Raw genomic sequence first — 13800 nt, forward strand, 5'->3', positions numbered from 1 at the left:
TTGTCCCCCTATGTTTTCCTTAAATTATGAAACAGGATGGTCTCCTTTTCTACTGGGCCTTGTGGGGAGCAACTCAGAGGCCTGGCCCTGACTCGTTCTTATTCACAGGCCAACACGATTTATGTGGGGTGACAGAGAGGAATTCACTTCCAACAAATCCCTCTTCTTTTAAACTGCTGCTTGTTATCATTGACCCTTAGGCCTAACCCTCATAAAGCACCAGCGTTTGGCTGGTACTTGTAAATAAGTGGTGCCTCCCAATTTATGTCAAAGACATATTAGACGTGGTGCCCTGTGCAGAAGGCCAGATTTACAGTTACATGGTAAGTAATGTAATGACATTATCCTGAGTGTTTGATCATACTTGGAGCTTGAGAGCCCAAAAGTCAATGAATCACCAAGTTGCGCAGGAGGAGCAGGTGAACAAAGCAGTTTGGACTGAGAATAATAACTGTGTCTTTCTTCTGCTGACAAGCTTCATGCCAATGAATTTGTGCCCTAATTTGACCCAGCCTGCTGTAATGGCTTTCTTTAACATAATCCTAAAGCCAGGCTCTTGCGAATCAGGGAAGGCCTGTTCTTAATTATGGTCCGGGTGAACAGTTTTAGTAACACATTCCCACAGGACATTTGCAGCAATGTCTACAGTTTCCTCTCTGTGTGGCATGTTTTGGTTTTGCATGGGAATATGTGTTTGATCAAAAAAAGCTGGCTGACTGGTGGGTCCCACATCGATGCTCAAGTGTTGATTTTGCAGAAAATATCACTTAGAGTAGTGAGACGACCAAGTCTACAACAACCCATATCTGTGACAAAGACGACTTCTATCCATTGAAACACACACTGTTGATAAATCTTGACATTTTGTGCCAGTACAATAAAACATGCTTACATAACAAAAGCACAATTCCAGCTGTTTCCCAGTGTGCTGTGTATAGTGGCTCATCTACAAAGGTAATGGTGTGGAGAGTCATCTTTTAAAGGCTGTGGTCTGACCTTGGCACATGCAAAGCTTTGGCTTTGCAGAGTTTATACTGCATAGCTCAAAGACTTTCAACATCCAAAAGATTCACTGATGACAGAATTAAAGTTGTGTCATTGGCGGGACGGGGCTTTATTTATAAGCACTCATGAACTGCGTCTGTCATTTACGGGTGCAACATTTCAGGAATGGTAGGAACGCTCTGGTAAGAATCTTCCTTTCTACAGGAAGGCCTTTGTACCAAAGGAAAACCAATGCTGTTACGCTAGTATGAAAGCAATTAAATATATGGACAGTACTTCTTAACATATTTTCCTTTTCAGATGTTGCACACCATTTGCATGAAACCCAGAAATTTCCCCAGATTTTCCTGGTTTCTAATTCTGAGAATAAATCAAGTCCTTTAATGCAGCAATGAAAAACAATAGTGGTTTCTTCAAAAAGGAGTTTTGAGGGCATTTTCATGGGTTCTGGTTACGGTTACACAAGTTAAAACTGATGCAGAGAAAATGAATCATTCTCAGTAAAGAGAAGTACTGCATCACTGCCAATATGAAGAAAATTGTGAGGATTTATTGATTTCCGAAGTTGAAGGACATGTTCAAGCCCTGCACATTGGAGATTTCTACTCAAAATCTGTCTTCACTATTGAGTGGTCTGTAGGGATTTTTTTGGATCCAATTCTCATACAAATCCTACTGTTGAGTTAATCATTGCTATTTGTCTAGATCACTTCATGGTGAGCCAAGTATGCTTCAAGTGCATCTGTTGTTTGAAAATCATGTTAAACAGTACACACAAAGTTCAACTACGTACCTTGTTTTTGCCTTTGACCAGTTCAGGCTTGACGATTATGCTCTTAATCAGGTTGTGGGGATAAGTCACCCTGTTATCAACTTTGACCTGTATTGGATTGATGTCAATGCAGCTGCAGGACAAAGAATATGAAATAAAAGATGGTAAAGATGCACATTTCTCAGACCTTAAACAACACAACACAAAAACAGGAAACTTCACGTTGTTTTAAATTAAAAGCATTGAAATGCCTCTGAATCGCATCCCATTTAGATTGCATGATCATACAGTATGACATGCTATTCTATGGTGAAATCAAGGTCTGCATCAGCCATTCTGGTATATAAACCTACAGAAAGCCTTGATTTGACCCCCACCCCTCATACTCTCCACTGCCTGTGGTGGGGAACAATCAGCCTGATGAGAGGAGATGCAGAGGAGGAAACAGCAACAGCTACAGGAAGGGCTGTGCTGTGTGTCAACTCGTGCAGGAAACCCCCCTTAGGTTCTGGCCAGAGGAGATAAGGTTGATCCTGAGACCTTGGAGGTCAACAAGGGATTGCTGATATCTTCTCAACCTGGTGATAAAGACATCCCCATATTTCTGCCCACTGCACATAGCAAGCTGCCCATTGCCTCTAAACCCCCCCTACACTCCACATTTTCCATCCTCTCCAAACTCCCACAGATTAAGATGAGATATGATCTTGAAGGGCAACATGTTGGATTTACAGTGACAGGTACTTTACAGGGTCAGGGCTGTATAAAACAAACATTTTGCACAATTGGCCTCCCACCAGGCTTTAACTGTTCCCCTGTCTCATTAGCTGCCTGCCCCAGCCCAGCCACTGTTCCTAGTGCCAACCCTGATTATCTTTAAGCCTGCAGACAGAGTTGCTTTCACCTAACTACAACTCTGCTATTATTAATCATACATCTGGCATGTTAAAGCTATTTTTTCAGATATCTGAATGAGTAACATAATAAAAGCACTGCTGGATAAACACCACTGAACATTTAAGATAATTCAGCCTTTTTCTTGCGCAGCAGTCCACAATGTTGTTTTTGCTAATGGTGGTGAGGCCTGATAACCCAAGGGTAATGGCCCATTGTTTCCCTGATCCTGAGACTCGCGGGTCTCCTGCTGTCAGTAAGAAGGCAGGCTGTTAGAGAATGTTCATGTTGTTTGTGGGTTCACTACAAGTCCGGTATTCCTGCACAGACACTCATACAATCAGTTCTGTTCAGCTTTGTAACAAGACAGGGAACCTAAGATGAACATAATTTTTCCCCTGTGTTTCCCCTTCAGTCCTCAAAGCCGCTGACCACAAACCAGACTGCAGTTCTCGGGGGCTGCGTTTCTTTGATTAATGTGTCATATTCTGGGCCAGATTCATTCAGTCAATGCTGATCTGTTTTAATGTGGGATCCCCCGGCTTAAATGGTGGCCTTGGACCCTACACTAAGTTAAGTTGATGCATTTTATGAACAGTTTTGAAGTGATACTTAAAGGCACTATGAGGAGTTTTTCACCAGCTGAGAAACAGACTGAAACCAACACTGATGCCTCTTTATGATCTTCAAAAGCAAACAAAACCATTAACAACAACACTGATACCTTCTCTGTTATCATTTCTAATGCCATAAACCACTCAGAGGGGGTAGGTGTCAGACCACATGATTGACATTTGCCTTTAGAAACATCCTTTTTCGGCTGTTTTCATGGCACATAATCACATTAAGTGATAAATCTGGCTGTTAAAATACAGCAGGGTGAGGTTTTCGTTGAAAACACTACTTTTGCATGTACAGAACAAGAAATAAGCGGTATCATTTTGTCCACAATGGGGCACCAAAATTGATATAAATCAAAAGTTCCTCACAGCAGCTTTAAGTTTTTGTATTCCAACACAGCTGTGTAGTTTATCTAGATGATGTGAAATTGAAGTCACAGCTCAATGTTTACAGACGTTTTTACCTCAGTCATGTGGACATAAAGAAACTTCAGGAGAAAATCTTCTAATAATAACAGCTAAAACTGAACATACAATACACAACAGGTAACTGATAGAGACATCATACTTGCATACATGCAGGACCACTATGTCGAAGGCATTGGCATGTAACTGATTAAGTATCAGATAATGTTGGGTATTACTTATGACTGATGCAATTTCTGCATGAAATCAGGAAATAAAAACCCTAAGCTCCACTTTTATTCTTTAAGACTGGAGGTAGGTAATACATCATGGAAGCTGCAAAATTGAAGCTGATCAATTTGATGCTTGGATCATGCTGAGGTGGTGACTCACTCTTTAGAAGCAGGTTCTGAGCGACAAGGTTGCCAGAACCAAGTGATATTTGGCAAGGGCGTCCCGGAAGCTGTGCAGGTTAGTTGATGCTGTTTTCCAAACATGTATGGCTGCACGTCCCCGTTGGCGAGCTCCCCCTCTGAAATAGTAGGCTTCACTATGAGAGAAAAGTGCACACGCAAGAACACAGACACACAAACACACATAAAGGGGGAGAGAGACAAAAAGGGAGACAGGTTAGATCAACCATCACCAACCCAACACAGCCCACTGTGGAATCTCATAATGTCTTTATAATGAGGGGCGACAGTCATGATGGATAGCCATAAAAAAAGGTGCTATTGACACCCGTGGTCCTTTAGACACTGTTTAGGTGAAAAATGTCAGGATGATAAGGCTAGCCGGAGGCTGTAGGTCAGAGAACGACCCTACTGTGGCCCATGCTCAGGTCAGTGAATCAACCATGTGTGCCGCATCAACAACAGACACAGATCCTTGTTTCACCTCAGGAGGCAGTCCACATCATTCAGCCATTCTCTCCATGACACAGCTTGGCTAACCTCAAAACCATTCATCCCACTACACACACATATACACAACCCACCACATAGAACACATTTCAAATCTAGAGCAGTGTGACAGCCCCAAACAACTGATGAAAGGGGTTTAAAATAGTTCCCTAATTGATACCAGGAACTTCATGTCACTTTGTTTATTTGAGTTTTTTGTCTTTTTTTTATTCCAATTGGATAAAAGTATTTTAAATCGGGATGGTGAAGAACAATAAATAAAGTTCATAATAGCTAGAGGGGTCTCCTTTTCCTTTTGTACAATTGTTAGCATGCTCTTTGGAATTCAAGTAAATGTTATAGAAAGCAATGCCTTTTCACCTCTGTAGTAAGCATAAAGTAACGGTCTTACAGTGCTCTGTTTTCTCTAGCAAGCAGACTTCACCTAAGTAAACACTTAGCATGTTATAACATTGATAGCCTTTTTATAAAATCATCATTCCAATGACTTACATACCCAGTCATTGTGGTCCTCAAGCTGTATCCATATTGTATGGAGCACATTGTTTATATGAGCTGCACTGTATATACACATGGTGAGGATGCAAATAAATGCTGGGGTCTGGGGGGCGTTCTAGAGCGGCTGGGGTCTGCGTGCAGAATACAGCCCAGGCCATTTAAACACTGCGCCAAGCCCCTTCAAAAGAGCCCCAATAATCAACAACAGCTGCCCCGGCTACGTCAATCCAGCCCTGGAATCAACAAGCCTTCAAATTCCTCTCATACTAGAGCTGCTACCTGCCGTCCAGCATGCTGTACTGAGTACAGCTACAGTGCTGAGGCAGCCTCAGCCAGCAGAGGCACTGCTTCATTTCCTCAGGATCAGCAAGTCATTATCAGGTTTATGGCAAGAGCTTACTGTCGACTACCAGAGTGTAGCTCAGATTCCTGTGCAAGCCCTTCGCTTGGTTGCCAAGGCTTATGGTGAAGACTCCCGCATGCTTCTCCTGCACATCTGAGATGATTAAGTTGTAATTAGCCACATTGTAACAGGTGGAATTCTTCATGATAAGAACCCCATCCTTGTACCTGAGGATAAATAATTTAACAATATAAATCAATGAAAAGAAGCAAAAAAAATGGTTGACTAGGATTTAACTGTTATTTTTGATGTGATTGTAAACACTTGCTTACCATGCTACCATGTCTGGTTGTGGTAGAGCGAAGACCTTTGGCTCAAACACAAGTTTCTTTCTACCTTCTTCGACAGACACTCTACTCTGCCTCTCATGTCTGTAGGAGATATTAAGGAATGGATGCTCTGGAACGAAAAAAAAAAAAGACAGATATTGGAATCCATGTCAAAGGAAGACATTGAAAATTACAATAATCATTGTATCATAATGTCACCTCAGTTACAGGATAATAAAGATGACAAACTTATTTCTTTGAGAGTTAATATTGTTGAATTTTAAGCTTTGTATTCAAGTTAAGAGGTCATATCATTCCAATTCTGAATTTGTCACTCTATCCAATTAAAACTCACCATAGACAATGACTTTTGCCAAGACAGTCTTCTGTATTGGAGGTTGAAGCTCAGCTTTGCAGTGGTACTTCCCTTTATCTTCCATTGTAATATTTTCCAGGACTAAAGTGTTGCTCACCCCAGTACTTAAAGCAGCTTTACCTTTGGTCTTGATTTCTTTGTGTCTGTTTTCCTGAAAGAAAAAAAAACCAAGGGTACAATAAACTTCCCTGCAAAAACCTGTTATAGTCTTTGGAGACATGCGGTTGTATAGTGTCTATGTCAAACCCTAACTTACTCCACTCTTGGGAAAATCCCATGTGAATTCCACTCTTCCGTCAAACGATGTCACTGCAGAACAGTTGAGTCGGAGAGTGTCTCCAACCAACACTCTGACACGCTCAGGAGTGATTTTAACATGTTCAAGAGTACGAGCTGTAAAAGGAGAGAAAAACAAGGAAGATGTAGGATCAGAACAATATAAAAAGAGATCAAATGTCATAAATATATCCTAACTGAAGAAGATTGCAGATTAGAGACAGAGCAATCCAACACCTGATATGTTCCAACTGCAATGCTAAAAAATAACAGAAAAATAAACTCAGACAGACAATAGACTCACTCAGTCTCTTTGGGAAGTACACTGAATTGTGCTCCTGACCGTTGACTCTGGTGTTACAGGTGAGTAGATGATACCCAATGGAGGAGCCATAGGGAATCTTGAATCCCACCTCTGGATCCCATACCACTTCCTTTACATTCCTCTCTAATATAGGTGGGAGCTGCACCAAGAGAGAAGAGCAGAGGGGTTTTTTCAGTACTCATGGATATTTGGTGACACTTTTGATGTTGATTAAAACTCACTGAGCCGGACGGACTGAAGCGTAACACTCTCAACTTCATTTAACATGTAAGTCATGCTCTGCTGGACTCAGCTGAGGACAGACATTTTTTTGCAGGGAAAGTCTTATTAGATTTTTTGTGCTGTTTTTTGGAGTGTAATATATGAAAACATTTACGCAATAGAGCACAAAACATTTCGGACTCTGAAGAGGATGTACGTGTTTTCAGTTTGTTCTCATGCCAGAAGTTTGAGCTGGGAGAGGAGGCAAGGGAAGGGAAGGAAGGAAAGGGAGCAGGAAGGAGGAGTGCCTTGAATTCACCAATAGCAGGAAATTCACACAACTACTATCAGTGTCATCTGAGTTTGCTGTGTTTGTCCACAGTTGGTGGACAGTGTTGCATGTATGTGTGCAAAAGATATGACTGAACCAGACACCATCAGGGTTGACAAGGCAACACAAGCATCTCAAACTATACTACCAAGCAAGCTCTTCTACACTGACAGATCTTTTCTGCTCTGCTGTATCAAGTCTTTTATTCCCGGGGATGAGTTACCTGTTGTTTCCTGTGACTGAACAAAGTGTGAGCTGTTTTTTTTATGACATTTCCTGATGTTTGTAAAGAAGGGGGTTCTAAATATAGTCTGAGGGTCTATTCTGAGAATAACACTCTTGGAACACCTTCCTGCCCTTACAGGAAGCAGACTGGAAGACTCCCTCCGCTGCCCCTGAGCTTCCCTTAGACACGCTGATGTCCCTGGGCTGTTTCTGTGCGCTTAAATAATCCAACACACAAAGGGTGTGAGTACCACTGAGACACATCAACAGACTGAAAGACGACAAATAAGGACACCTTGCTGTGTTATTAATAGAAGTATCAAATTCTCTGACGTGGTATTTGATTTAATGACCCCATAGAGGCCTCAACAAATGTAGTAAAGATGTAGGCACACAGTAAAAAAAAGCAACTTAAACAGCTGTGAGTAACTTCTATATTGAGGTGATTTTGGTGCTCATTGTGGTTTTATCTCTTTATTTTGTCCTGTATATGTGTCTTAAATTTTTTCTAAGGAAAAATCTCCTTTCATTCTGTTAACTGGCTTACACACTATTAAATGTGACACTTTGATGGGTTAAATGTAGCTCGACTGTCTCTCTGCATTCTGTAGAAAGGTGTTCAAAATTAGCACAGATACAGTAAACCATAGCTAATGGTCAGGTGTGCTTTTGTAAGTAATTTACATTCATCAGTATTGAATTAAGGGTTTCTTATAACCAGTTAATTTGAATATATTCATTTATTTGTCTATTTATTTTGTCATTTATTATTTTAATGTTCTTAATCTGTCCTATTTATCTCTGATGTGATGTCATCTTCTTCTTAAAACCTTTTTACTGTCCTTTAATGCCTTTATTTTTCTATTCATTAAAAGAAAAACTCTATAAAAATAAATTATTGGTCCACTGTTTCATCACTTTATTCTGTTTCATTTGCATGTTTTTTTTTAACCTTTTGCATTTTATTCTGTTTTGGTTTTTTTATGCATTGTTAGAATTTCTACACTCCTCTCTGTCTGTTAAAGGTTTATTTTGTCACATGAATCCTGCCATGCTTTGTTGAATCCTGCCATGCTTTGTTTGTCAAAGCACTTTGTAAAAATTTGTTTTTTAAGGTGCAATATAATAAAAGTTATTATTATTATAGTTAAAATCTCCTCACAGAGTATGAGTCAACAACTCTAAGTCATGAGCAGAAACAGTTACAGGAGCGTCTCTGTGAAACCTTACCGCTATCAGTTTTACAACGATTTCAGGAGAAGACGTCCTGCAGGGGATCACGAGGCTGGTCTCATTCAAGTAGGTGAACAGGATTCCAGGACTTGGATGGGGTGGTTTTACAAACGGTTCATTGTCATCTGTGTGAGAAAAAAAAAAAAACCCTCAAGGTGTAAAACACAAAAACACAAGTCAGTCAGAAATGACTTTCCTTCCAGAAGTGGCCCCTTACATAATAATAATAATAATAATAATAATAATAATAATAATAATAATCTTTCTTTATATAGCACTTTCAAAACAGGGTTGCAAAGTGCTCTATAAATGAGAAAGAAACTTAAAGACAATAAAAGAGAAATGTCAGGAAGACAAATGAAACAATGTTGGAAGAATAAAAACAACAAAAATTTAAAAATTAAAGCAATCAAAACATCAGTAATATGAAATATAATGTCTAATGAACAGCTACTTTTCTGCTAGAAATGAGTTTTGCACAGGATTTGTTCACAGAGAACAAATCTCAGATCAGTTCATTCCAACCGGATAGGGCAGCAAAGCACACAGAGAGCAATCAGTGTAGTAGTGCGTTTCTACAGGGCAGCCAGGCATCACACTGCCGCTGTGGGAACTTCATGGTGACACAAATAGTCTCCACTTTGTGTGAGGTCAAGCATTTGTTGTGTGATACAGGAACAATTATTTGAAAAGCATGGAAAATGGTTCAACAAACAGCTGAAGGGTTTTGAAAAGATAGCGTTAGACTAAACACAGACACAGCCGGCTGCCTGATAGACAAGCACAACCACAGAACAACAGGAGGAGGAACAAGGCAGATTTAGTTTAGTCTGCATCACCTACAAATAATACACATCAACAGAGCAACATTTTGTGCTTTCATCTTCATCTAATCTTCAGAAATGATTTTTTTTAACAAGTAGTAAAATACACTGATTTACTAAGAATGTGATCTCCTTTTGCTGCCAGGCGCATTCTTTATTTCAATGGTACTGATACTGTAACTGGTGCCATGTGACGCTAAAGGGGAGACTTAGGAAAACAGTAGCTGGCACAGGAAATCACAGTCAATGACCAGGGCTTCCCGTGCAATCATGCTCACCCTTCCACCTCAAGAAGAAACCACACCAGAGTAACCACTTCCTCCCTCTGACTCTCTCTTTCTGAGAAAAAGACTTGAAGCACTTGAGTCTGAATGCATAAAGACAGAAGTCAGCTTCCTGCTTATGAAGAATATATGTGGACATAGTGCATAATTTCTGCCCTTTTGCTCTCCTTCCTTCTCTCTTCTCCAACATTTCTTCCATTCTCTTTGACTAATTTAGTATTTTTTTCTTTCATGGATATGTTCCAGATGTGGTATCTTTAAAAAAAATATCACACTGCTCATTAACCATCTCGTTCAGGCCATTAGGTGCCACTGTTTGTGGGCTTAGTTCAACGCTGCACGCCTTCCCTGGCGTCAGCAGATGACAATCACCCTGGGAAACCCTGTCACTTATCAGGCGTCTTTCATGGCTTTAACAAAAACTAACAGTTCAATGCCGGAACAAAGAAATACAAGTCAATTAAAAAAGAAAGAAGCCTTATCTTTGTTTTAGTTTGCAAAAAAGTTCTCTGTAAGTCACATCACAATCAGTTTTTCTCACGCTGGAAAAATATTTAGTTAGGAATTTCAGTCTCATAAATAAAAAAAAGACTTCATAGGTTTCTGCTGTCTTATTCCCAATATTTCTTTCCCTGTATTGGAGCGAAGCGACCTAAAATCTGAAGAAGTTAAAGATCTTTTCAGGTCTCACCTTTGACATAGACATATGTGGAGGTGTTATGGTCAGAACCATCTCTTGAGTACTGACAGCTGTACCTCCCTGTGTCAGCAGCTCTCAAGTGTGTGACTGTCAGTTTGCTGCAGTGTGAGTGTGACTGACGTCTGGAATCACACTGCTCCACCGTAACTCCCTCCGATCGATTGGAATTAGCAAGAGCCCACTGCACCAGGCCATGACCTCTGACAGGAGACAGAAAGATACCTTATTAGAAGATGCTGAGGACAATGCTGCTCAGCTGACTTTTAGTGACTGAGGATACATGTGTAAAAGAGGAATGGTTTCACACATTTTATATTTCAGTACCTTTTTTGGAGGGGATTTGACACATTACTGTTGAGCTGTTGAGAGCAGAGCATTGACTCCAAAACTTAGATCTATTTTTAGGGAAAGTGTCACAGCTGGCAATGACCTCACAAGCTTTTGATTCAGGATGGCAGCGGCTGCTTCTCCCCCGAGGGACGTTTCTGACTTGATGTTCATTCTGCGTTTATTTTGAGTTAATCTCAACTTATCTTGAACTTGAACTTTCACGTGGGAACATGTTTTTCTTGAATGATGTGCTCAGCTCACACATTCTTTCCACACAGCTTCCATTTAAAAAACTCTCATTAAAGAGATCCCAGAGGAACATCAAACATGTCTCACATACCATGGGCTTGGCCTGCAGAATTTTGGGTCAAGTAACCTCCAGCTCTGATCCAGTGACAGAAAACAAGACAGTTCTGTACGGGCCAGGAGTCTTAGCATATGGCCTTGTAGGGAAGCATTACATTAGATGGATATGAGTACTTGAACATTCCTTCCAGTCTTACAAAATGATGCAAGACCCTAAATTCTTATAAAATGTGAATGTAGCACGCTTGGGTCTCACCATCTCTAAAGGGATTTGCAGCAAACCGATAAACATGGACCACCACCACCACTGATTACAGTCATGGAATATTCCCAGCTTCTTTGCAGGCAGAAAGAGTCTTAAAACCCAGGTATGCCTAGTTTATCCACCTCCCTTCCCCATCACTCCCCACCCCCTTGGGTTTTCTGTCATCCATTGAGACCAGATTCCTAATTTATTGGTGGCACTGAGTGCTCAGGGTGCTCTCTTTCGGATTGACCTCTGGGAAATGAAAAACAAATGGAAAAACTGGCTCCCAAACTTTTTTAATTATCCATACTTGTGTTATACAATTTTGACACAGATCTATGAATGTAGATATTTATCAACATACATACAGCATGCAGTGGAGGTGGGGGTGAGTAGATGAATGAATGGTTGTCAGACTCATACATGTTAGCCCTATAGTACGATATGATATGATATATGATATGTTATAATAAGATATGATATGATATGATATGATATGATATGATATGATATGATATGATATGATATGAAATGAAATGAAATGAAATGATATGATATGATATTATATTATATTATATTATATTATATATGATCTGGTATCAGTGATGTACTTGGTAAAGTCGGAGCCAATAAACCATACATAATGTTTGGTACCTGTAGGGGCCATAATGTTGATTTGCATGTCTTACTTGTTAATCATGATTATTTTCTTTTTATGGTTTACTTCATTTCCAGTTTTGGGTTCATGGGTGTGTTTCACCTTTTAAGTACCTGTTCTGTTGTGTGACAGGAGGTATACAAAGAGGGTGAGTGGGGTTGATTATTTTTTGTTGACCGCCACCAACATCGTCATTATCATTGTTTATTTATATCTTTTTTGTTATTGAATTATTTTGAGTCTTTTGTTAATAAATAGAAAAACCATTCATGGACTTTGATTTTGATATATGGCAAGACGTGTCACAAACACGATCCCACTTAGTCTCTGAGGCACTTTTCAATCTTAGCCGCTTCAGTACCTAAATATGTAATAAAGTTGATCTTTGTTGGAGGAATAACATTTGTGAAATACAGATTGACTTTAACTATTAAATCAATGTAAAACTGGAAGGAAGAGTGAAGTATTTTCCTATGAAATGATGTGCAGTAGAAGTATTAAATGGCATGACATGGGACTCATCAAGTTGTCTGAGGGCATCAAATTTGAACTTAAGAAAGATATTGTTTTGGTTCACTTGAATTAATTGCTTACCTGCATATGAGACTCAATGAATCATCCTTATGTAGAACGAGGGGATTTTCTGCGGGCATAATCTTAGGTGGCTGCTCTCTCTCCAAATGTCCTGTGGAACAAACACACAGAAGCAGGGAAGTTAAAAGAGAAAGACACAAACCTTCACACTTACTGCATCTATTAAACAGCGTGCGTCAGGAACGATTGACACAGAACATTATAATGGAAAACATTTCAGGACAATCCTATGATTGAGAATCACTTCAACTCTGTGTATGTGGGTTCACTGTGTGATGATATGCTCCTGCCTCTTGTGCAAGTGATTGTCTGCTGTGAGAGCACTGGGGGTGTTTCCGGTTCTGGGAGGGCAGGGTGTTGAATGAATAGTGGTCTGGGATGAGCAGAAGGAAATAAAGAAAGTTGAATAGTTTGTGAAAGGGGACAACATGCGGAGCAGCTGAGCCACTTTGCCAGAGAGGTCAAAACAGTCAGGATCACACAGAACCAACCCAAATTAGGATTTTTGTGGCGTGCATTCTGCTAAATCTACCTGCTCCAGTGGGTGCTCCCTTCCTTTTCTTTTAGGAACTATAAGTATTTTCATGCATTATCGACCCTGAACTCATAATGCTATTATTACACGATCACAAGGGAACCTAGGTTGAGATGTTTGACTCAAAGGTGGCCTGCACTTGGTGTACAGCCAACTGTATCTGTTGAGAGGTCCCTCTCACTGTGATCAACAGAGGAAACACTGGGATTCTCTCTCTCTGTTATCCAAGAGGTGTAACAGTCCCATATGTTATTTCCTTCTTTTCACTGAGCTCCCTGAACAGCTTGTCATTGTGGTCTGAAAATAACTTAATTAAGTCAACCCTCCACATGTGACAGTCTTTGGGGAAATATTTATTTGTAGCACAGAATCAAGATGGACAATAAAGTTACACAACAGCCTGGCTAACATGCTGACACATGATGGATAAATGTGCACACACATGGACACCACATACACATACTATTACACCTGCACTGACAAATACAAACACATATGCCGATAGAAAACACACACTCACACATGTTTAGCTTGTGTGTTTTCTATTATTTGAAACAGCTGTGTAT

General features: G+C 40.1%; 1 protein-coding gene across 2 annotated transcripts in view; it reads right to left on the reverse strand.

Moving 5' to 3' along the window:
* The window catches only part of kdrl (kinase insert domain receptor like), a 51940-nt gene that overhangs the window by 26210 nt on the left and 11930 nt on the right, over positions 1-13800 (reverse strand). For both annotated transcript variants that reach the window (XM_034690067.1, XM_034690068.1), the window contains 10 exons: positions 12700-12790; positions 10556-10764; positions 8754-8881; positions 6746-6905; positions 6422-6558; positions 6145-6316; positions 5793-5919; positions 5518-5687; positions 4090-4246; positions 1799-1910 (listed from right to left, as the gene is read on the reverse strand). In XM_034690067.1, the coding sequence (XP_034545958.1) occupies positions 1799-1910; positions 4090-4246; positions 5518-5687; positions 5793-5919; positions 6145-6316; positions 6422-6558; positions 6746-6905; positions 8754-8881; positions 10556-10764; positions 12700-12790 (1463 nt within the window). The remainder of the gene's footprint in view (positions 1-1798; positions 1911-4089; positions 4247-5517; positions 5688-5792; positions 5920-6144; positions 6317-6421; positions 6559-6745; positions 6906-8753; positions 8882-10555; positions 10765-12699; positions 12791-13800) is intronic.

This window comes from Notolabrus celidotus, chromosome 8, assembly GCF_009762535.1.
Source record: "Notolabrus celidotus isolate fNotCel1 chromosome 8, fNotCel1.pri, whole genome shotgun sequence".
Classification (NCBI taxonomy): Eukaryota; Metazoa; Chordata; class Actinopteri; order Labriformes; family Labridae; genus Notolabrus; species Notolabrus celidotus.